Source organism: Stegodyphus dumicola, chromosome X2, assembly GCF_044657685.1.
Source record: "Stegodyphus dumicola isolate Sdum_Otavi_A_Nest chromosome X2, ASM4465768v1".
In the NCBI taxonomy this organism is placed as follows: domain Eukaryota; kingdom Metazoa; phylum Arthropoda; class Arachnida; order Araneae; family Eresidae; genus Stegodyphus; species Stegodyphus dumicola.
The window spans coordinates 47,000,515-47,027,100 of record NC_140781.1 but is presented as its reverse complement, the minus strand read 5'-3'; the positions used below and the strand labels follow the sequence as shown (position 1 = coordinate 47,027,100).

Below are 26,586 nucleotides of genomic sequence, written 5' to 3'. Positions count from 1 at the left end.
GCTTCTTTAAATGCTGATACAAAGTATTTATAACTTTTGTATGATAATTTTTGATGATACAAAATCCAATATCTGGTATCATTGAGACTTCAGCATTTCTGGATTTCAGAAATTTCCAGTTTTAGATCATCACTTTAAAACTTAGCCAGATGACAACATTGGAATTTGACTTACTGTTTAGATCAGATAGGAAAATGATATCCCTCTCCCCACAAGACTGGAGCAGGTGCAACTGGTACTGCCCAGTTGGGTATCAGAATTTTTAGGAGTGGCAGAAATTTTAGAATGTTAGAGCACTAAGCCAAAAAAAAAAAAAAAAAAAAACACACCTTGCATTTAAGGTACACCTGGCCTCCTTTTATAATATTCTCCATTCCTAGAAATTGTAAATAGAATGAATGTTCCTTCTTTTTTTTTTTTTTTTTTTTTTTTTTTTTTTTTTTTTTTTTTTTTTTTGTGGTCTGGATGTTTAAATTTGGATTATTTGTGTTTCTATAACTGAAAGAAGATGGTGAATCCTGGCCTGCTGTCAGACACATTGAAGTGAAATAGTCAAAGATGTGGCTGTTTGCTTTGCCATTGTTCATTCAGCAATTTCTTAAATGTGGAAATAATGACAAACAAGCCAAACAGTTGTCTGTAGACCTATGCCTGGTCGACCAGGGGTTATCATTTCTAAAGATTGGTATATTGCTATAGTAGCCTAAATGAATTCATGAGCGATCTGCAGAGCTATTGCATCCATGTTTACAGTGTCACTTCCTAAGACATCTGCCAGTATTGTACGTTAAGGGTTTCTCATGAAGGGACTGTATGTCCACGTGCTTTTATTTCACTTACTGCCCATTTCAAAGGGGCAAGATTAACTTTTTAACTGTCATGCTCGAAATAATCTCCAGCACAGCACTGGTATTCCAAAATGTCACACCCGAATATTACTCGAGCTAATTTTTTTGAGTGCATCGTATTGTTTGTTATACCCGAATATATATCGTGAGAAGTTTATTTCGGCTTCAGTTCAACAGATTGCAGCATTTTACTGAAGGTTTCAAAGGATAGAGGTTAAAGTTCAAAGTGCAGGGCATTATTTTGATTTTTTGACTGTGAGGCAAACATTTCATTTTTGAAATAAAAAAAAATTGACAATTTGTGCACCCAAATCATCAAAATAACTTGACAGTTAAAAGGTGGTAGCATCCCAATTGGACTGTGTAAGATTGGTGAAATGTCCTGTTCATGGACAGGTACAGATTTGCTGGAAATTAGATAATAAAGTGTATGAAGGTTTGGAGAGAAGAGGCATATGGAATGAGGCCTAGAATATCATGCATTTAGAGGTGACAGCATAATGGTGTGGGTGAGAATTTCACTCGGATATCGCACCCAGCCACATATCTTTAAAAACAATTCTGTGCTGGCTGCACAGTATTGAAATAAAGTCTTACACCCATTGTGAGAATAAACTACAGCAGTTGATCCTGATTTTTTCTTTATGGAATGAAGTAACCATCCCCATCAATATTTTTAACAAGTACATGAAGAGTGAAGGCATTTTTCATATGGAATACCTGCCATATTTCCTGAACCTTAATTCTGTTGAAAATCTTTGGGATGCCCACAAGTGCCCTCTCTCCCTGCATATATCTCTTCTGGCAAATCAGACAAAATTTCCTTTAATGGAGGATTGGCAATTGAGCATCTGCAGTGGTTGATCATGTTATAAGGTATTTCTCCTGCCTTCCTAGCATGCCTTTGTGGTGGTGTGGTTCTGCACGCTGGGCGCGTATTCCAGAGGTCCGTGGTTCAATTCCCGGCAAAGGCGTTGCTCATTTTTCAATCTCTCTTGCTTCCAATGAGCCTAATGTCTCTACAGTGGCGCTCAAACTGAAAGGGTGGTGGATGATGATTCTCTACACCCAGGATTTGACAGTTGGGTCCCCTAAAAACTCCAGTCGCCCTTTAAAAGGGGGAGTATATGAGGTATTTCTCCTGCCTTCGTGGTATAGTGGTCTGCAGGCTGGGCGCAGATTTCAGAGGCCTGTGGTTCGATTCCCTGTGAAGGCGTTGCTAATTTTTCATGTCTCCTGCTTCCAAAAAATACCTAATGTCTCTACAATGTGATGGAGAGCATGGGCAAATATAGTAAATTGTGGGTTAAAGCCGGTTACATATCTTATTAATGTGACTTTCCTGTGTTTGGTTTTAGTTTTAAGCATCACTTGGTTAATGACCCTTGTATGATGTCTTCATCATAATTTATGAAAATTAAATTTTTTTTTTGTCTTAATGGTTGTTTCTGTCAAGCATGAACACATGTGGTACTTTCATGGCTTTACTTTTCAATTTCAACAAAGTTTTAAATTATTGTTGATATTACCATTGCATGCTTTTGCAAGCTAGTATATGTTTAAATTTTAGTACTTATCCTCCTGATGATCTGTTTATATGCTGTTAGTCTTGGGATTGGAATTCTTTTGCTGGATTCAGTAATTGTTTATAAAAACAGCTGATAGGCCTCGTATATTGTATGGATTACAATAGATATAACTCTGACTGAAAATTCATGCAGTAAATTTTTAAGAAACTTTCATTGTTTCGTGCAGTTTCATAATTTCTAAATTCTCTGTAATACAAATTTTTACTGTCTGTTGGATCAACCAGATGTAGTACATTCATGAGGCAGGGTCTCACCTTATTTTATGTTTTGTGGGTGCATTGTCTTAACTTACGGGGTATATTTGCTTTTTTTAAATGACCTATTGTCAATTACATAATCATCATAATGAACTAATTCTAGTTTTCCTATATTGTAACCGTGCATTGTAAATTTAGACTCGGTGAAGTTTTTAAAAAAATTTGCTTCAGCCATTATCACTGCAAAATTGTTTATGACTTTATAGTTTAGATTATTTAGTACCTAGCTTTCTGTGTACAATGACTTGAGAAAGTGTTGACTTTAGATCAACTGTACCTATTATGTTTTATACTCAGCATGAAGCTGTCTGTGTTCAAAAATTGCAAGTTCCTTAAATGTTTTTAAATTCAAACTGAATGGCAGCTATCACTGTAGGTAAATAAAATCCGAGTTGTATAATTTCGTCATTTCTCTTTTTAAAGACAAAATGTCAAAATTAAATCATATGTTTTCCTGCTGTTCATAAATGTATGTATCGTTACATTCCTTACATATAGAAATGTTTTACATTTTTAAGAGATCAGTTATTTATAAAATATACGAACTATTTACATCTAAAAAATTATTATAATTATTTAATGTACATTGTTAAATAATTTATTACTTTTATGCTTTATCTTGTTTTAATTTTGATTTTAACTGAGGGAGCCTTTTGATTCTTTAACATGCTGTTATTGTAGAAAATCTGATTTATCATTTGGATATGTAGTCTTGTGCAAGTATTTATTGTCCTTAACATTACTGGTCCGTTAATTAGATTTTGTTTTGTTATTATAGCTGTGACATCTGTAATTCCTTTTTTTTTTTTTTTTTTTTTTTTAAATAATGAAATCTACTTTACTTCAGAGCTGACATCAGCAAAAAACATGAATTTGATCGAATGTTTCTAATAGTTTGCTTGTATAGTTAGGATATGATTTTTTCCTCTTCTATTCGAGTTCCTCTTGAACAGTTTTAAAGACTAATATCTTGTAAAATCTGTAATTAAGAATTTTGTATATTTGTAATTGAAAAAATTATTTTTTAGGTCATTATGATGCTACCCAGATGTATCTTATCTTTGAAATGGCCGATGGAGGGACATGTCTGTCACATCATATGGTAATATTTTATTAAACTTTTGTATTATTTAACTGGATATTTGCATGTACTTTTTAATATAATAGCTGTGATATATGTAATATATGCTAAGAATTGTTTGACTATCACATGTTTTATATTTTGCTTCAAACATTTGATGTGAATTTCACATCTCCCTTATTCCAAAAATTGTTATGAAATAGTTTTATACACCTAAGTGTCAAAAAAATGAACAGCAGCTTAATTTCTAAGATGTTAAATATGCGTGAATCTTTGAAATACTCACATTGTTAGTTTTATTTGTAATCAACTCGTGATGTATGTAATTTTCAGTGGGGTTGTACGAGACTGAAATATTTTATATAGCAGTACAAAGCCAGATAATGAAATCATAAGCTTAATGTTTTGAAAAGCAGCTCTTCGTGTTTCGGCAACTTATACATAATTTCATTTGAGAACTTATATCCTCGATTGTTTCAAAAATGTTCCTTTTTATTATAAATATAAGCTTGGATTAAAAAAGGTTATGTTGGTTAGAGTTAGTGAACAATGAAATATCACTGTGGCAAAAGTATTTGGGTCATACAATTTTTTTATGTAAATATAGCAGGCAGCGCTTAATGTTATCATTTGCATATTGTTATTGAATTGCCGAAGTCACACCCATTTATATCCGAAAACATGGAAAATACATCGCTTTTTGTGATCAGCAAGTAATTTAATGTCAAAATATTATGAAATGAAATTTTTAAACTGAAGTGATGTTGCCAGATCAGATTGAAATAGAGTATAGAAATTCCCAAATGACAGAAACATGTCTCTGAGTAAGGGATTAAGTTGCCAAGCATCTTGATTTTGATTTAAGCCAACCACTTACATAGGGACCCCATTTACAAAAGGACTGTCTTAATCACTTTACAAAGCAGAATTCCACATGACTATGTTTTTCTATATCAAAATATCTCCTTGCTTCTCTTGAGTTTCACATTTATATGAATGTTCTGTTTGTTCTAGGAAGTGCTTATTTTATTTTATTCTGTTTAATCATTGTTATCATGGAGTCTAGAAAAAGGCATAATGCTTTGGGTCTAAGGGATGAAGTCGAATTGTTAAATTACTATAACCAAATCCCAAAAATTGAGTCAGTGCGATGTTTTTATGTTTAGTATTTCTCAGCTTCTTTAATGCAAGAGTTTGAAGAATTCTGAAGATATTTGTATATCAAAGCAAAATAAAAAGCACATTGTAGTCAACAGTCCATTGTTGCAACAGAAAAGTGAAAGGCCATAAAACTTTTAATGAAATAAACTTTTAAAAAATGATTTGAGCATTGCAGTCTGTGAAGTTAAATTGATTTATTGCTCACTGTTGTGCAACACTTTCAGTGTTTCAGTGGAGGCATTGCCCATGGCAACATCTGTGGATTAAAATCAGAAGCATGGTGTGAAAGACCTCGATGGTTTTGGGTACAGAATTTGGATCTGTTTTATGCAAGTAGACTTCTCTACTAGTAGTGCAAAAGAGCTGAGCTAGATTCAAGAATTCTCTCTCTCAAATTTGCGAGCTTTGTGTGGCTGCATGAAGGGACCACTTGTTAGCATATTTTGAGCAATTAGGTTGATGTAATTGATTGTTGCATTGGTGGGCTGTTCAGCTCCATTTGTAGGGTGTGGCTAGTTGGGTTCGCTGGACACTTGTGAAGTGAGGCACCATGCGTGGCATGAGTGATGTAGTTTGTCAGTTTTCCCCAGGTGGTCTGGTGGAGGAGGTGCATGTTTCATTCTGTCACATCAAAGGGTCATCATTGTAGCAGTCTGTGGAGCAAAGTTTATGGTTCAGAGTTTGTGCAAAACTTTCTATGTTCTTAGCAGAGGCTTTTCATCATGCTGTATATATGGATCAAAATCAGGAGTGTGGACGAGAGGACTGAGGGGTGTATAGAACTTGGGTCTGTTTCGTGAGAACAAAATTCTCTACCACTAGCACAAATGAGCACTTATGTTCTCGATTCAAGAATTCCGACTTTTCAAATTAGTGAGTTTGTTTAGCTAGTGAAAGAAGAGAGAAAACATTGTTTAAAACAAAATTTCATAGTTAATAAAAGAAGCTGATTTTCTGCTGCAAGAACATTGCATTTATGTTGTAAGGATTGTTAATTTTATTAACAGTTAAATTTTAAGTTAAAGTTCCTTTCCTGTCAAATTCTTAACTTCAACTTACTACTTCCGGACAGAACGTAGTTTTGGAATCTTGCTGAATATTTAATGAGGAGGAGTGGTATTTAAAACCACGAAGTTACTTACGGAGTCAGAGAGAATCAGAGTTTCTGATTTACGCGCGTCTGCCTTTTTGGCCACTCTCTCAAAGCTGTTATTACGCTCGGCCGTACTCAGGCCCTTGCTAAGCTTCGTAGTCAAATAAGTTAAGGGGCCAACTCGATTTGAACCTTGATAGCTTCGGCTATACTTTTAGTTAATCGTAGTTTTAGTTTAATTCTTAGTCTTTTAATTGCAAGTCCAAGTGTGGGCTTTGCTTGTACACTCCCAGGCAGAGTTTTGCTAAATCTTATTGGAATAATAAAGGGTTAGTTACCCTTAGTTGTTGTTTCTTGCCACCGAACTCGCTCGATTATTCGCTTATCAGTTCTTAGATTCTTCACTTCCAACATTAACTTAGAATTCCAAAGTGAGGAACTCTACAGTGTAAAACTGGAAGTTCAAAATGATATAAAACATCAAAAGAACATATGATTGTTTTAGTGAAAACCTTTCTGAAATTGATGAATTTCCTTCAAATGCTGAGATAAAGGATGCACTATAGATATTAAGATTAGGGGTATAACTTCGACCTGAAACATAACGAGAAGGAATGGCTCATAAATGGATTTTAGCATAGCAACCACAGACCATCAGCCATGAATGACTTTAGAAATTAAAATGCTATAACAACAAGTTATTCAGTTTATACTGCCAAAATATAGTAATGGACAAACATGGTCACTTTAAGCAGTGCCTATTGTAGTGCAGGTTGCAGTGACATGTTATAGTTCAATTGGTACAAGTTTAATGAGCTGTACTTGGACTAGTGCAAAAGTCTTGTTTTCTAAGACTTAATTATAATTTATTAGTATTGATTCTCTGTTTTTTGTATATCCATTCTTTGTGTTCAGTACACTGGAAACAGCAAGGCATAAGCATGCATTTGTCTTTTACAGTAAAATCCTGCTTACTCAGAGTAGTGATTAAAAATAGCATCAAATTATTGAATTAAAAAAACTGGTTTGTTCCTGCTTTTTTAAATCAAATGTTCTTCATTCTTTATAGGGAAATAGCTTATTTTATAATGAAAGCAAGTGATCTCAGGATAATGTACAATAATATAGTGAACTGAAACAAGTACCTATTCAGGAAACTTAAACAAGTACCTATTCAGAAATACCTTACATCTATAATCATTGATGGCTTATACAGTAGGTGCAGTTAAGTTCAATCACCATGAGAAAACAAATTGTTGAACTTGCATTTTGCAGTATCCACATCAGTATCAGTAAGCTTTCACCACAGGGAAAATTCTGTGCAAATTGCTGTCTGCATCACTAGCTGAAGTGAATCTGATTGGAAACAAGTTGCTGGTCAGTAGCAGGTGAAGCTGCATGTTGAAATAATGTATCTAAACTGCACTGTGTCTCCTGAAACAGTATTTTGCGTGCTTAATTATGTATAGTATGACTTACTTGGTACCATCTTTATATTTTAATAAATTACATTTGTTTCACCCTAATAACTTAAAAATTCCTTTAACAAATTAGGGTAAACTCTTTGCATCTTTTGGTTCAAGTGGTGTTATTGTTGAAAGTAGGAAGATGTACTTCTTGTCTCATATTTTAGAATTAACTAAATGTTCTAGATATTTTTTGGTTTGTTTTATTGTAAATGAACTTTCCATTGTCTTAAGAAAAGCCTAATGACTAAGAGAAGTTTATTTTAACCGCATGCCTGATTATCACGAGTTATCTCGGGTTCGTATATATTGCAATTAATTATTATCCCATGAAAACCCGGGTGAAGCAGAATTTTTTAATACGATTGGTTTTATCATGGTTTTACTCGGCCTGGAGGAAGTGAAAGGAAATATTCAACTTTGATTGGCATTTTGCCAAATTTTTTGGGTTGTGCGGTTCTTTTGGAGGGACTGGTCACGTCCTTCCCTATTGTATAGTATACATCGGCTTGTGGATTAGTAATGTATAAAGAAGGATACATGCATTGAAAAAAATGAAATAACGGCGATTATGCAAGATAGCGAAAGCGATAATTTTTCAGATAATGATTATGAAGAGGTGGAAAAAATTTAAAAAAAAATTTTTTTAAATCAAATCCAACGATACAGTGTACTTTGTGCTCCCGTGAAAGAGATTCCAGCGGTAAGCCAGTAAGAAAAGAGACCAGATACCAGTGTAGAATGTCAGGTATCACTTTGTGTTATCCCTTGTTTCAAAAACTATCATACAAAGACTAATAACATAATAACATACATAACTTTTTTCCGTTTGCCCGAGGTAACTCGGGATAGTAAACTAATATTAAAACTAAATGCTTTTACACCTTCAAAAAATTAAAATCTCAACTTAAAACCTACATATTTTGATTCGTTTTGTTGTATTTAATAGTAAAATAAAAAAAAATGTGATTATTTTTTGAAATTTTTTTCAAAAAAAATTTGTAAAGGATGCGGTTAACATCTGATTGCATTAGTTGTGCTCTATTTCTTATAATAAATATTTTTTTTTATTTTCACTAAAGTCTGGCTAGCTGAATTTCTTTGTGCATTGGACAAGCAGTCATATTCAGCATAGTCCTGCAATTTATGAGATCACATCTCGTTGGGTTTTTACTTTTGATTTTTTTTATTCAAAGCAATTTTGTTATAAATCTTGTGGGGTTCCACCCTTTTAGCTCACAGCTAAATGTGGAGGAACCTAGTGAACATCTAGGCAAATAATAGCTTTAGTTCAGGAACAGAGACGTTACCTTGAGAAGGGTTAATTACCCTCTAGTGCTCAAAATGACTAACAAAATGCCCTTCCTCAGGGCATACAGCAAAGCCTCCGCTTGGGCTTGAACTCAAAATAATAAGAAATTAGACTTAACTAAAGAGATATAATCAAAGCTATCAAAATTCTAAGTAGTTGGCGCCTAAATATCAAATAAGCTAGTGAAGCTATCAAAGGCATGTAATACAGCCAAGCGTAGTAACAGCTTAGAGAGACGTAGCCAAAAAAGTGAACGTGTGCTAGTCAGAAACACTGAGTTTCTCTCTCGAAGTCAGTGGAGCTTCGATTTAAATACTACTCTTACTCATTTGCATTAAATGTGATTCTAAAATCACATTCTGATAGGAAATTGTAAGCTGAAACTAGGAAGGACAAGAAAGTAACTTTAACTAAAATTAACTGTTAGAAACTTAGGATAAATCTTACAGTCTTACTACCAGCAATGTAAAGTATACTTTTATTTTATTTATAAAGCAGTACACTTATTTCTCTTTCCATCTTGTATTTAAAAAAATTTTCTACTGTAAATGATGTACCATCAATATAATTTGTGTTTTGCATTACTTATTAAGCTCATTTTAGGCCCCCCTTTTTTTTTTTTTTTTTTTTTTTTTTTTTTTTTTCTGATTTAAAGTGTTTTCATTTACTCTCACCTGAAGACATTGAAATTTTATTTTATATTTCACAAATGTATCATCCCTTTTCTTCCACAAATCTTTAAAAAGAATGTAACGTTATTTAATGTTTTTGATTATGCTTAAATTTAATTTTACCTAAAATATGTTTGCCTTTTATATTTGAATCATTTAATAATAGATAATGACATATCCAAAGTGGTTCTTATCAAGTAAAGCTGAAGATTATTTCTGAAGCAAATCTTTCATTAATATATGCAATGCTTTGTAAATTTTATAAGTGCTGACTAGGATAATCTAAGCATTGAACATTTTTTATTCAAATATACTATTATGTTGAATGAAAATCATATTTCTATTCTGTAATTGTAATGTTTGTTCAGCCATTTTACCTGATGCTAAATTTCATCATTTAATTTAGAATATTCTTAATAATGCAGTAAATTTACAGAATGTGACTGTATACAAAATATGCTGCAAAAATAAATTTTACGCTATCCAACATTGAAAGTGCAACACCAAGAAGGAGTGGCCCAAAAATTATGCAAATTTCAGGGTAGAACAGACGTCACCGAGTCATGTGAATGATATGAAGTGCGCAGCTGTCTAGCATACATTGAAGATATAAGGAAAGGAGCCTGCATAATGTTCAGTTTTCGTGCCATTATTTCTGCTACATCATAGAAAATTTGTTCTTGTCTCAGAGGACACATGTAATAGAGAATGACAGGCCAACATCAACAGAGGCTATTCAGCAGACATATTATTTTACAAGAGCATGGTGTGGGACTGGGAGGGGCAGGTTGGTCTCTACGGCAAATTTCAGCTGACACACACCTGGACACGTCCACCGTGCACAGGCTATGGCAGTGATGGTTGAATCAAGCAAATGTGGCAAGTTCGATGGGTGCAGGTACAGGCAGAATGATTTCAGCATGCATGGATCGATGCATCCGTCAACAAACAGTGACATACCCACAAGCTACCTCCATTCTGCAGCATGTTCAAGTCACCCTGGATGTTCCCATATCAACCATTTGCTGTCGATTGATGGCAGCCTGCACTTGTGGCATCTGTTAAAAAGACTGCCATAGACCCCTCATCATAGACATCAACCTCTGCAATGGTGCTGGGCTCGAGTGATGTGGAGAACGGAATGGCACAGGGTTGTATTCTCAGATGAGTCATGCTTCTGTTTCTCCAGTGATAGTCACCGTATATGAGTGGCATCAATGTGGAGACAGGTCCAATCTGGCAGCAATTGTGGAATGCTCCACTGTGCAACATCACGGTTTGGGGTGCAATTTTGTACGATTTGGACACCATTTGCAGACCCTGGCATTGTTGCATTCAGAAGAACTGTGGCAAATGGTTGGCACAGAATGGAGAACCATTGTTCAGGAAACTCTTATTGTTCATTGCTGTCTCTCTCTGTTTGTCGATTTTCATCACTTTCTGGCCACTCCTTGGTGTTGCATTTTAAATTTTGGGTAGTGTATATAAGTGCATTTTGGTTAAAAAATTACCTAAGTTGTGTAACGAGAAATGAAACATCTGCTAACATCAGTATCAAATTTTAGGATGGCTTTAACTTTTTTGTTGTTATTTTTGTATCAATGTTCCTGTTTGCCTTCTTTTAAAATTCTTGTATATTATTACTACTACTATTTAGTTTAGAAATTAAGCTGATTCAGTGAAAATGATTGAAAACTTGCAAATTGTTTGTTAGGTGAGTGATACTGATTTCTTAGTGGTCAGAAATGACAGTGCCTGTTTTAATCTCTCTGGCTGGTTTAGTAACTCAGTCTCATCCTGTATGGACATGACTGTTATTGAGCAACAAATTTGTGGAGAAGCTTTGTGTGGCTCGTCAGGAATTCATCCATTGGAGATTGAGGCTTTAACCTTTTTCCTCCTGGGATGAACAGAAAGTCCTTTCATGGGCTTGTGACCTTGGAGTGCTAAGCATCACTGTATACACTGCTGGCCATTAAAATTGCAACACCAGGAAGGAAGGATCTGACGAATGTCAAAATCACATGAAAGGAACAAGTTGGGATATGAAAATGATTAGTATTTCAGCGCATTTAGACGGCGCATAAGGGAGAAACGTCACCTAACGCACTGCACATGAGAAAATTTGTGTAGTGGATTTCTCATTCAGAAGGTGCTTTGTAAGGTTGGAGTTTGCTCAGAATATTGTGTTATGCCTCGAATAAGAAAAGGAAATGCTTACTAGCAAGTTTCGAAATTCGATAGAGGCAGGATTGTTGCCTATCAAAAGTGCAGAGTATTGTTCCATGATATTGCTGGTCACACTGGTCGACATCCAACCACTGTCATGTGAATAAGGAATTGATGGCTTGCTGAGAGTCATACGGAACGGCATGCAGGATCTCGACGCCCTCCCATCACTAACAGTAGAGAGGACAGACATATTGTGAGGTCGGCCCTGCAAAACTGTACGACCACATCACAGCCCAGTCAGGAAATGGGCATGTTTGTAGCAAGCTCTGATTCAGTTCGTAAGGTGCGTCGACGTTTGCAGCAGGGTGACCATTTCTTTGGCTTCCTTTGACAATGCAGCATAAAGACAAATGGCGATCCTGGTACACGAGATGACAAAGCTGGGTACAGGAGTGGCACAATGTCGCCTTTGTAAACAAGTCTCGATTCTACGTGCCGGTTCTGATGGTCGTATACGTGTCTGGAGTGTCCGAGGAGACTGCACGACACCTGCTTGCATTTGATATCGGCATTAGGGGCTCTGCACCTGGTGTGATGGTTTGGGCAGCCATTACACCAGGTGGGTACACGACACGCACATCTCTAGTTCGGATCGCGGGTAATTTGAACGCAGATGGGTACATTTCTGACATTTTATGTCCAGTGGTTGTGCCCTACCTCCGAGGCCTGCCAAACTCTATGTTCCAACAAGATAATGCAAGACCACATATTGCATGTCGTGTCCTGACCTTCCTCTATATACAGGGCATGAAGCAGCATGGAATGAGTTGCCAATTTCTGTCATCCAAGCCCAGTTTAACTCCATGCCTAATGGGGTAAGGGCCATTTTAGTTGCCAGAGGTGGCAGCTGTTTCTACTAATTTTGCACCCCTGCAAACCTCCAAAATGCTTACAAATTTAATCATTTTGTTTTCATGCCATACTGTTTACATGCAACAAATATCTTTTTTGCATCTGCTTCCCTTCATAGTGTTGCAATTTTAATGGCCAGCAGTGTACTTAAGCATATGCTATTTAAATCCTAACTTTTAACATATAAAGAAAATTTTCATGTGCACAGTTCCCATTACTTTAGAGCCTGTTAGCTCAGTAGGTCAGAGTGTTGTGTGCACGGTTAAAATATAAAATTCAAGACAAAATATGAAATTACATATAATGATTGCACATTAAAATTATTTCTGTTCATTTATAAAGCAAGAAATTTAACTGATTAATACAAATTACATACTGTAACCACACTTATGTACAAAAGTTAAAAGCATTTTCGCAGTGTGAAATATCTCGAAACCCTGGACAATGTGCTCATCAGCATTGTGTATTTTACATTCATTGAGAACAGTAGTAAAAACAATATTGCTAACAAAAAGATTAATGTTTGAAATGATTCCACTGAATTTAGGTTTCATGGCATTCTAACACTTTTTATTTTTTAATTAAAATAAAACATTGAGTTTGAGCATATCAAGCATAAAAGGGTATGTCAAATAGTTAACTCTTTGCTTGATGCACTAAAAGTGAGGTGTTTAATTTGATTACATTAGCCCATGCATGTTTTATTAATACAAAATGATGAGAAAAATATCTTTCACAAATCTCAATCCAGTTTTATTATTTTTAATGAAGTATAAAATGAAGTTACAAATACAGATATTTGTTGAATTTTAATTAGAAGGGGAATAAAGATTTTGAGTCAGACTGCTTGCAGTTCTTATGTTAATGCTTTTTCTCAGTTTGTCATCATTCATATTTCTTACAACTAATACTAGAAAATGATGTTGCATATTTTAAATTTTTTCATTTCCATCACTAAAGAGGTGTTATGCTGAAAATTGCCCATTATTTGGTATTCTAAAATTTCTTTTCAGTACATATATTCAGTAAATTCACTATCGAGAATTAGTTTTTCATGGTACCTCATGAACACTTATGTTAATATTTTACTTATTTCAAATGATTCTGCTTATTTCATAACGATCATATCTTTTTGTAGTTTTAATAATTAATTCATGTTATGACAAATGGATGTGCTATTTACACTACCTATTTATCATGTAAAAATCCTTTTGTAGTTTTATCTTCTACACAGTTACAAAAGAACATATTTCTGGAATACCTGGGGGGCAGAGGTTCTTTGCAAAAAACTTGTGGTATTATCATTTGAAAATATCATTTCTTTTTGTTTTGATCATTGAAAAAGAAACTGCTGTTTCACTTGAAATTGGGTGCGATAGTAGTTCGACTGTGGAGTTTGGCAGAGTGCTCTGAGTTTAAAGAAGTAGCAAGAAAACTATATGCCTTAATAGGTGAGACCAACAAATAAATTTGAAGCCGCATATATAAAATAAGACTATATTTTACGATCTTTTAGGCCCTCTACATCACTTTAGATTCAATAATCTGTTTATGTAATTACTTAACATCTGCTAACCAACTGGCACAGCGGTTAGTGTTGCTGACTGCTGTGCCGACAGGCCTCGGTTTGAATCCTAGAGAAGGCATGGGTGTTTGTAAATGTATAGTGTCCTTGCAGCATGGAGGCACTTTAAATATGCAGTGAGCTGAAAGTCCTCTTCAGTGTTCGATGGTAGAGGAACGAGACCCTTGGACCCACCCCCAGGGTGTTCCCCATCAAAATTGGGTGCAGAACTGAGTTAAATCACACCGTCACATGCAAGGTGGTCAAGGCTGTTGCCAAAGGCCAGGCGTATCTTTTGCTCCTTGCCATGAGGGGTTTTGTGGGCTTGTCCTGTTTATAGGTTAGATAAGTGAGCATTAGTCAACATCATCTTACACACTGAAAATTTGAATTTCTGCTGTTATTATTATTTACTAACTTATTTGTTTATCCCCTCTGCGTGCATTTTCAGTTTCTTAACTGAGGTATTTTTGCTTTCTTCTGTGTTTCAATGCTCTGGCGAGTATTTTTAAAAATTTTCTAGTTTAGAAGCATGAGTATTTGAAATAGTGTGTGCCTGCTTTGCTTTATATATAAGTATATATACATACAGGTTGTCCCATCTAGACTGCCTAAACTCCATACAGCCAGATTAACCAATTGGAATACTTAAAAAATTCCGAAAGAATGTGATTCCTTTGTGACCCGTGGTTTTTAAGATAAGCGTAAAAGTATGACATATCTCTTCACATCATCTGTGGTTCTAGTATGATATAGCTTTGGTGCATTTTAGTGCTTCTGTATGTGATTGGCTGGATTTGAAATACCCAAACTGTTGGATTGAATGTGGAGAAAGTGACTTAATGGTTGCTCTTCATGCTGCGTGTACTTTGATGGACACTATGCTGCTGTAACAAAAGCAGTCAGCCATTCCAAGCCACACATGCATGCCTGGATATGTGGGTCCTTGGATATGCAGGTGGACTTCCTATGTAAACATACGCAAATACTGATGTTCATGTTTCCACTAATTTTTTTCTCTCTTGTACCAGGCATGACGTCATACTTTTCTCGAAAATGTCATACTTGAAAAGTATGGGTTATAGTATAGGCATAGTTCTTTGAGCATTTTTGATGTATTCCAAACAAGGAACCTGGCTGTGCAGGGTTGGGCAGGATGGGACACCTTGTGTATATTACTGTTTATTATGTTTGTTTTTATAAAAATAGCCTTAAATTAACATGCATAAAAGCAAAAGTGTCGGGGGGGACATTTACTCAAGTATCTTATAAATTTCACTACATAAATTGGCTATTCACTCAAAATTTCTAAAGAATCTTGTAGTAGCAAAAATGCTTCATTCAGAATGAGCTCTTTGATACTCTACTTTGGCTATAATCCCATCACTTCACGGAACTACAATTTTGGCCTAACTTAATTTGCCAGTTTGGCATCATCCGTCTTACTTGAGTAAAAGACTAAACACCTTCGCATTTATTAATTATTATTCATTGAATGGGAGTTGGTTTGTTCCCCTTGAAAAGTCAACTAATTTCTGATCAATAGTGATAATTACTTCTTTTTTTAATTTTTTTTTAAATTTTTTTTTTTTTTTCCAAAGTTTGAAATTTTGTTATTCATGATTTAAATTCAACTCCCCTTAAAAGTTTTTTTTTTTTTTTTTTTTTTTCAGGATTTACATTCAGATTCCTTTAAAACATAGTTTTTGGAATTAACCACTTGCGCTACAATTAAACTTCACGGTTGCGGTGCCGTGTGCTACTATATAACAAGCGGTCAAGTGTCTCATTTACGCCGCTCTGCGTCTTCTAGTGCAATCCAGAGCTGTAACTCAAGAAATAAACTGTTTGAAATTAATCATTTCTTGACTTATTTAATAACTTTGGACGAATGGTAATATATTTTGCAGAGAAAACCTTTTTAATTAACAATGAACTTATTTATTTAGCATTCTAAACCTTACAAAAGAATAACATTCCGTGAGTTATCAAGCTCAAAGCAATATATAAAAAACATAACTTGCCACAAAAAATCTACATTATAATGCCACAAAAAATCCACATTATTAAATTATTGTGTATTAACCGAGTTCGTGCACGTTCCTAAACATAAACAATCTCGTTGTTAGGCAATGTGTGCACCAGGTTATTTTCATTTTTGTGATAAATGCCTATCAACGTAGTGCTCACGTCACTCGCGGTTTGAGACAAAAGCGTCTCGACGCGCGTGGCACGTCTTTTTAGCGCAAGTGATTAAACTTTCTACATGCGAGTTCCCTCTTTTTGATAGATTCTACTAAATTTATATTAGGAGGTAATATAATCAATATTTCTTTAAATAAATTAATATCTTGCTTTCCAGCTATTGTGCAAGTATTAGAATAACTTGTTTTCGAATTCAGTGAATTTTAGATCATTCTGTATATTGTGTATATATATATAATAGTATTTTTGTTTTGTTTATATTTTGTGTAGCAAAAATATGTGAATTTATTATATGACTCTTGATATTTGTATATAAATCTAATTTATAATCATCATGCACACTTATGGGTGTAGATATATCAATTTTATATTGTTTCCATTGTTTCCTTGCAGCCTAAAACACAGAAGGAGGCTTTGTCAATTATGTTGCAGGTGGGCCTTGCAATGGCAATAGCTGAAGAAGCACTTCTATTTGAACATCGAGATTTACATTCAGAAAACATACTAGTCAAAAAAACCGATGAATCTTTGAGCTACTTTATTCTGAGAGATTATCCGATTGTTGTGCCAAACTTAGGCTGGGAAGTGACTATCATAGACTTTTCACTTTCAAAAGTTGTATTTAATGGTAAGTATATGATGCTTTTTTAATTTGTTGAAAATGCCAGTGCATTTTCTTGACTGAGCAAATTGTAAAATTGGTGTATAAAATTGAACCACTTAACTGTTACATTTCTTTCCCGAATACAATCCCAAAATTGTTAAATTTTTTTAAATGCAGTTCCCCCCCCTTGTTTTATTTTTTGTTTGTTTGTTTATTTTACACTTGTAAGTAGGGAAAAGTTAAAACATTCGTAATATTTTTAAGCATTTAGGACAACTTTTTTACAGGGAAGTGGTTAATTAAGTGTGTTCTTGTGAAATACTTTTGTATGCCTTTTAGTTTTGGAATATTTTTTATATGTAATGCGGTTTCATCATAGTAATTTGTAGGTATTATCAAACAGATTTTAGAATCAGAATTTCTAATTTGAATATATGTTACAAAATAGGGCTTCATAAATCTGACATTCTTAGGATCTGGCAGTTTTTAATCTGCAGAAGAAAGTGACCTCTAAAGTAGTTTTTTGTGTACCAATAAATAAACGCCTCAGCCTTTGGCTTAGTCTGTCCACATACATATTGTTATGGTATTAATAGCTAATTGTCAAAGTTTTATAGCTTTAATGTTCATGGGGAAAATAAAACGCTTTTTTCTAGTCTTAGTACTCAGACAGTGTCTGTAGACATTCATTTGCTTAATGCTTTCTGTAACTAATGTATATACAAAAGTGATTTGCACTTGTGCTTGCTTAGTGCAAAATCCATCTGAAGTGTTCATGGTACCTCTTGACATGTCAAAGGTCACTGGTATAAATAAATATTAGAAATTAACCTGCCTGTAGAATGAAAATCCTTGGTTACTGTGTAAAAGATTTTAAATTCAGAATCTTTAACAGGTAATAAATGCACAAAGTAACGATGACAGATTCAAAGCATGCCAAATCATGAGTGTTCCCAGACGACTCAGTTTGGATGAATAAAGTTCAAAAGGTACTATCCTAAAAATCATGAATCAGATAAATAATTCTCAGGCATTTTTGTTGAATGAAATAAAAATAAGTAAAAGTATTGTGTAGTGATGAAAATGTTTTTAAGTGATAGAAGCAAAATTGTCATGGCAGTTTTTTTATTTTTTGCAAGTACCTCCAAATATCTAATACTTAATCCAAATATATATTTAAAGGCATCTGTTGGATTGTGCAAATATATTTTAAAGCATTTTTTAACATATGCTTGAGATCAAACTGTGTCTTTAATCTCAAACGTAACCATTTGTTTGTTTTCACTACTCTTCTGCTATTTACATCTTTGCATTTTGAGTTACTGAGACCTAAACACCTGGCAATACAGCAACTGAATCTACTGTCTGCATTCAGTGCTCTAAATAGCCTCTTTTAAGCCCACTGTGTTGTTTGTATGTTGCTTTGACCTGCTACTAAAGCATCCCTACAATTAAATGTTGATGTAAGAAGTGTATTATTGATCGAACCAGGACACTCTTATTTTAAAAGTGAACAAGGTTGTTTTTTCACTCAAATTTTAACCAAAAAAAAAAAAAAAAACAAAACAATAATAATAAATAAACTAATGAAATAATATGACCCCCTGAAAACGGGAATCATAATTTATTACATTTTCTAAAAATATTTTAGGATCATATGTTGATCCTAAAACAGATTCCACAGGGGGAATATTTCATACCCCCTTTTCTTCCTGAATTTTCTAAAGATACTTCAAATTTTTTAAAAATTAATTTTGAATAGAAATCATGAAAAAAGTAGGTAAAATTTTTAAAATATAAAAATAAAGGGGACTTTTATTTTAAAAGTAAATGAGGTTCACTCAATTTCAACAAAAGCATGGTCGTAATTTATTATATATTCTGACAATTTCCTAAAAATAATCCTGAAAATATATAAAAAATTGAAACAAATCCATTTCCCCCCCCCTGAAAAAATATAAATAAATTAGAAAAATTGAAAGAAATCCAGCCCACCTTGAAAAATATATAAAAAAAATATTCTTTTATCACATATAATTTCTATTAAGAGATGCACATATGTGTTCTAATAATTTAATAATTCTCTCAAAATGTTTTTTAGTAAGATTTCAGATAAATGTTTATATAATTCAGGATTATTCCAATCAACTTTATCTTCATGTTTATGTATAAAGTTTTCACTCAGAGTTTGATATTTCATAATTCTTTGATAATATTTTCTGATAATATTATTCTACTGATATTCTGATGTTATCCCAATTTTCCTTATCTTCTTTATCTAAAGTAAATTTTTCAAATAATTTTTGATATCTGGATATTATATCCCATTTGATTTCATTTTCATGCATAATCATAAATGGTTCTGATAATATTTGATAGGCTGATATATTAACTCAATCTACCTTATGTCTGTCTGCTGATGAAAGGTTCTGATAATTTTTGATGTCTTGGTATCAGTTCCCAATTGACATGGCTTTCAAAATTTCTAATTAAGTGTTTGCTTAATTTTTATGTTTTAGAGAGTTTACCCCAGTTAATATCCATTTATTAGGGGTAAAAATTCTTTGGCTATTTTAAAGTAGTTGCAAAGTCCCGTTCTCGTTGATAAACTTCTGTAATTGATTTGGATAATTTTAATAACTGTTTGTAAATAACGTAACATTGTTTGTAGTCTCCCTTTTATTTCCTCAAGGAATTCAGTAATTTACACCTAAGGCTGCAAGAGTTATAAAAGCAAAAGCTGATAAACCTGAAACACTTAAAATAAATATACTGATATGTTTAACTTTTGAGATTTTTTATAACTTATTTTGAAAATATTTTTTCTTTCTTTTAAATATTCTTCCATAATTTATACTCACATAGCACAAAAACATCCTTGGGATAACCTGAGGATGTTGCTCGCGGGATATGCGCACATCCTCAGGACATCCCGGAATATCCCACAAACCTCCTAAACACCTCCTCCCGAGTGCTTAATGTCACATCCCAGTACATCCTAACTAAGTCCCATCGATAGCGTACGGTATGTTATTAGGATATGAACTCATACTTACTACATCCTCAGGACATCCCGGGATATCCCACTAACCTCCTAAACACATCCCATTATATCCTAAGAACATCCTATCTATGTCCCATCGACAGCATATGGGATGTTATTAGGATTTAAAGTCCTACTTACTACATCCTCAGGACATCCCGTAATATCCCAGTTTCCTCCTAAACTCATCCTCCTGAGTGCTTAATATCACATCCCAGTATATCCTTAGGACATCCTATCTAGGTCCCACCGACAGCATATGTGATGTTATCAGGATTTGAAATACTAGTTACAATGTCCCTTTAACCTCTTAAATACATACTCTCAACTGCTTAATACCCAGTATATATACAAATTAACTTCCAGTGAAAGTATGTGAAGGTGTTGTAATGATCTAAAACCTACTATTTACACAGATAGTCTCAAATCCTTCTCCTATGGTTTCTCTGGAAAAATCAGAAATATTGAGAGTATTTATACAACTTAATTTGTTTTTAAAACTGAATTTGTGAATATATTAAAACTGCGCAAGGAAATTAAAATGAATTATTAATACAAAATATTATAACAGAAAATTTTGCTTTTATTTTTAAAATATTAAAAATCTTTCGATCATTTTTAAACATCCAATATCCCCCAAATTGAAGTACTCATAATTAAACTATTTTACAAAATCAGTTTCTGATTTCAGTTAATTTGTATTAAAATACAATAATAAAATTAGCCATTTAATAATCTTTACATCTTTCTTTAAAACATGTAAAGAAATTTTAGTGTTTTGATGAGACTGTTGGGAAATTGTTAAAAGGAATAAATTGTATTTTTAAAACTAAATCAATTCCTAGCCACAGAATAAATAAATATGTTTTTGTAACATGAAAATGCTGCAGGCTGTTTTATATATTTAATATTTAGTTGTAAAAATTATGTTCTTGACATTATGTTAACAATTCTTTACATCATTCAAAAGGTAACTCAAGGAGCTCTTCTAAAATTCTATCTTTCTGCTCACACAATTAAAAAAAAAATCTGAAAGGCCTCTGATTTTAGCAGTCACTCATAAGGGCTCAAAGTTTATGAGTGCATAGATTATCAAAACAGATGGGGCAGTGGAAATAGCAAAACATTTTATAAGATACTGACACCAGAAAGTTAAATATCTTCTGTATATTTGAAAAGTGAAGAACTATATCATGTAATTATATAAAAATATTAAATGTTTTCAATTAGGTATATTATAAATTAAATGCATTTTAAATCAACCAGATTAAAAAGTAAAAAATACATTGTTAAGAACTGTGTGTATTGCTTTTAAATAGATTGGCTTGTTAATCGATAAGAGATTAGATTTTAATATGTTAAATTTTGCCAAATGACAAGACTTGAATGAAAAGCGAAACAAGTTTACGATTGACGATATGAAGTCATGTTTCAAAACTAATAGCCCTTTTGGATTAAAAAAGAAGTTCTGAAAATAATTTGCACTTGTGTTTTGGTATTAGTTTATGCAAAATTCAGTAAAATGAAATTTACCAGTTGAAATCAGCACCAAATTAAACTTTGTAAATTCTAGCACATGTTAAAGCTTATCTCATTTAGAATTTTATTACTAACCATTCATTTCAGAGCAAAATAACACAGTAATTGCCATTTATATGACAATCAATATCAAAAATTTAAATCTGCATTTTACGCAACACAGAAAAACTCCAAAAGAAGATCTACTGTTTACCATGCAATTAAGGCATTTTATTCTGCAATCAACTCTACCAATTATTAATAAGTATATTCAGTTTACTCTTTCTGCTTAATATATGCTGTGTAAAATTTTCCATAAATTTATTAATTCATTTTATTTTGAGGTGAGCTGTTATTCAACTCTCAATATCAACGAAAATGTTTAGTTCATTTTTTATTCGGTTTCAAAAGAGAAATCAAAATACGTGGATTTATGTATGTGTTATAAATACGTGTATTTATGAATCAAAATACATGAGAAATCACAGTGAGAAAAGCACTACTACCCTAATCTGTGATTATATATAACAAATGCAGTCAATTATAGTTAACAAATAGTGAAAATATTTATATTTCTGAAATATTTCATATATAATGTTTTCAGTTTAGCATATGTGGCAGTTTGAGAATTTTTTAAGTATACCAATTTTTTTAAATGTCTAAAAATTTTTGCATTTTTAAGGAAAGCTTATTCTTTCACCTTTAGTATATAAGTAATGGTAATTTACCAGATAAAATTACTTAATGGGGAATACAGAAAAATATCTATACCTTTGTGACTTCATCTGCAGGGAGACTAAAAAAGTAGTTCAGCTAAATCTGTTATAATAAATATTTATAATAATGCTAAATCCTGCAATAACTATAAATATGACAAATTTTGTAAACCTATTTATTTGGATGAAAAATAAACATTCAGAAGTTTATGGCACTGTATATGATTAACAATGGAAAAACACTTTTCAAAATTCAAAATAGTTTTTATTAATCCAATTTATGACATTTTCTTTAAATTCCTGAAAAATAATCTTATATCCATGTAAAAGAGGAATATGTATTCTTATGTATATAAGAACTCTTCATAAACTGGATCTCTGCCATTGCCTTTCACAGCACCTAAAATAAAAAAACACTCACAATTACTATATGTGAATATAATTCATAATTAAATTTAAACAAATGACTATTAGAATGCAAATTAAAGGAAGCATTTAAGATATTTTAACATTTAGTACCTATAAACAGAGTAGCAATTATTTGATTATTCAATTATAGTAAAATAAATATGGGGGATGCCTTTTAAAATTTTTTATGTCAGAAACTAAACTCAAACCACCAGCTGAACATATGAGCAGTTTTATCAATCAGCCACTGGTAGGTAACTTGGATACCGAATCAACATATAAAGTTGCCAAGATAAAGAGAGAAACAAAATTATGATAATCACATCTTACCTAATCATGAAACTTTTTAAAATTTAATGTGTAGGCAAGTCCAAAAAGAGTGAGAATGAATTTATTTTGCAACACAAGTAAAGTTATCTTGCAGGAGAAAAAAAAAAAAAAAAAAAACTTGTCTCATGAAATTGGCAAGTAAAAACTAATTAACTGCATCTGGTAACATTTATCTGACAACACATAAGTAATTGTTAGTCATGTGCAGAAAATAAAATCTGATCATGATAAGAATCATGATCAGATTTTATTTTCTGCACAGATTAGATTTTATTCATTTTAAACTTTTGAATTTAACTGCAGAAATCTACCAAAGAAGTATATTTTATGTTGTAACAGTAGTAAATGAAGATGTGGCTAATCTTTACTGTATGGTACACCTTGGTTTCTGTCTGAAAAAAATCGCAAAGGGGTATTGGTTGTTCTTGAAATCTGAAAAAAATCGCAGAGTGGTGTTGGTTGTTCATGAAATTTGGAAGCCCATTGTGTCAAATAAGTTTTTTGGTAACCCTAATGATGATAATGTTGGCGAAAGTAGCCTTGGGGGAAAAATTTTTTTTTAAAGTTTATATCAATAAAAAGGGGTTATTTCTGCAAATATTGCCAACGTGTTGTGATAAATTTAGTTTTGGGCTACTTTTTGTAATAGTAACCCTTTTGTATGGACCCAGGTTTTCGATTCTTACCATTCTTTTCAATTGCTGTGTTTGGTTGCACATAAGTGGTATGGTCTTGTATTTTGAATTTGCTATTATTTTGGTGTGGGTACCATTGTTTGAGTATGTCTGAGGTGACTAAGAGATTGAATTGCTTACCTGGAGGATTGAAGAGATAGTGGTGGGAAGCCTAAACGTATACATGTGAAAAAATGACGTTTCATTTATTTATTCATCTCTGTGTGTTAATTTTTGTTACAAGATTTGTTGTTTAATGTTTTTTTGTTAGGAAATAAATATTTTTTGTAACTTATTCCACTCTGTTTGTTTATTTTTGGTTGCCTCTGTGTGTTAATACAGCGGCCAATTTTTTCTGGTTAACATGATAGTTTTAACGTTCTCATTTTCTTAAAGTGAAAATAGATCGATGTGTACATGGACAAAGTAAAGGCAGTGCACAATGCCTAGTTTCGGTGTTTTTTTAAGTTAAAATAGGTTGATGTGTACATGGGCACAGAGTTTGTGTACGTCTTTGTTTTCTTATTTTGGTTTTGTTGTAGTGGCCATCTTGAAATTGGTGCCAATCCTCCCAGGTGACGATCTTGGTGTCAAAAAAGAAACGATTTGCCAAGGGTTACCATAGAGTGAATTTTTACCAAAGATGTTATATCATAATCACCATTTCAGTGGTTTAAACACTAGTGGGGCAGTATATAGAGATAAAGATTTGAGTTTTGTTTATACAGTATGATGGTTTAGGCACTCCAGCCATTACGGTGAATAAGATTATAATAAACATAGCCACAACAATTGTCTATAAATATTGATGTATAACACTGCATGAACTAATAGATTTCTTATGCTAGTATATACAGAATTCTTAATCGAAGTGAAAATGAGAAGACTGCATGCATTTCCTTTAATTGAAACATGCGTTTGACCATACAAATCTCAGTCTTACGGGACATGCCACACTATGCTTGTGTTGTTTCTTAGAGCTATGAAATAAATATACTTCTACATTTTAATTTTTTCTTTTCTTGTTTCACATTTGGATTAGCTATCAAAAAGTGAGGAATTTTGATATTATTACAATATCTGAGTTAAAATAACATTCCAAATAACAATTATTGGACATGTTAAGGTAAGGAAAATTATAAATTAGGTTAAAAGTTAATCCTTAATGTGGCATATTTTTGAATTAAACTCTATCCACTTTAAAAACAACAAAATGTCCCTCTTTATTAGGGAATTTAATTAGCTAATTTTAAATACAGAGCTATTTATGAATTTTTTCCCTTGCATGTTATAATAACTGAAACAAAATTATACTGATACAGTCAAAATTCCTAAATGCAAGTACATAAAATTTACTTTAGCAATTTTAAGAGATGAGACAGACTGAGCACATGAATAATTTCTATCAAAGAATAATTTATTAAATTTGACCCGTTCCATAGTAAACTTTAACCATTAGATTACATTATTATACCATGTTAACAGTTTGAAAAGCAAGTAATATGCCAGATCTTGGTTGTAAAAGAAATACACAAAATAATATATAGATTATTGAAAAATTATCTATACCAGTGTTTATAGATATGATTAAATGTAACAGAAAATTTACTGTCACAACCACATTTTTTTAGTGAAATGTATAATTTTAACATTTTATAATATTTAAGATATGGCATTAAATGCAAAATTATATGCATGGACATAAGTTAGTAAATGAAAAATAATAATAATAATAATAATTAAAGAATGAATGTCATGAAAAATTTCAAAACAAGCACAATTTAATTTAGAAGACTTTTAGACACTTATGATAAATAAATTTGAGACTTCTTCATCCAAAATTAAATTATAATTAACTAAAACCAGTTTGACTGACCTTCCACAAAATCCTTCAGCTGTAATTTTTTCAAGCTTGAAAACCAAATTCTTCTCTGCATGGTAATAACAGCTTAACCAGTTGAAATCCTTACAGGAAGTTTGATAACACAATAATATAATTAATAGAATAGAAAAATTAACACAAAAGTATAGAACATCATTTGAACTTAACATGATTATGAATTTTGGTGCTTTCTGACTATCTGCAAAGCTGTGAAAATTGGCAAAATGTTTGTTTGGTTAGTTTCTGGTTCATATCTACTGCTTTGTTCACAAGTAGTAATTCAAATAAGCACTTTATAAGAAACAAATTTTAGGATGTACACACACAAAAATATATATATCTATTGGGTCAATATTCACATATTTTTCATCCAACGGAATACTATTCAGAAATAAAGATTAAATATAAAGCATGTAAATACATGTGTGTGGTATGCATATTCATAGTTTGCTATTATCGTGTACATACTCTTGCACAAGCATACGCTAAGCTGTGAGGGCAGATGATCAGAAAGTATCAGAATTTTTCATGTATAAGAAAAAATTGCCCTGACAATAGTATCTCAATTGTTTAGCACTGACATTTATATAGTGCATTAGGAATATATAGTAATATATGTATAATAAAAAGATAATTGCATACTATTAAATCATTTTTTTGAATGACAAACTTATAACAATTCTTTCACATATAATTAAACAGAATTCCTTCACATGAACATGTAAAATCCATTCTTAACTAAAAAATAAATTATAAAACCATGTAAATTTTTTATGAAGCACATCATTTCCAAAATGTCCATTTCTGAAAGTTCCCAGCATTTCTCAGTATATTATTAAATTACTAAACTGAGCATCAGTGATCGTCATGTTCACTAATGTGACAATATCTTTCACACTTCTTTGTTACCACAAGTAACAAGTAAGCTTCGATAAATCTTTAACTGATAAATACTACATTTGTCTAAAAGTTGTACAAATTATAAAATTAAATGAACTCTTTATAATATACTCAAAGAAATAGTTTTGTGTGAAAATTTTTATGTTATGTAGCAGAATATTGTCCTGATTAATGATTCAG

At 32.5% G+C, this 26,586-nt stretch overlaps 1 protein-coding gene across 4 annotated transcripts in view; it reads left to right on the top strand.

The window, feature by feature from the left end:
* LOC118195859 (uncharacterized) overlaps window positions 1-26,586 on the top strand; it is a 198,175-nt gene that overhangs the window by 127,788 nt on the left and 43,801 nt on the right. For 3 of the 4 annotated variants that reach the window (XM_085809724.1, XM_085809725.1, XM_085809727.1), the window contains exons 8-9: window positions 3,723-3,796; window positions 16,725-16,959. In XM_085809724.1, coding sequence (XP_085665850.1) covers window positions 3,723-3,796; window positions 16,725-16,959 — 309 coding nt within the window. Of the gene's footprint in view, window positions 1-3,722; window positions 3,797-16,724; window positions 16,960-17,830; window positions 17,964-26,586 lie in introns of those variants that run through there. The other variant, XM_085809726.1, reaches the window with a different exon arrangement.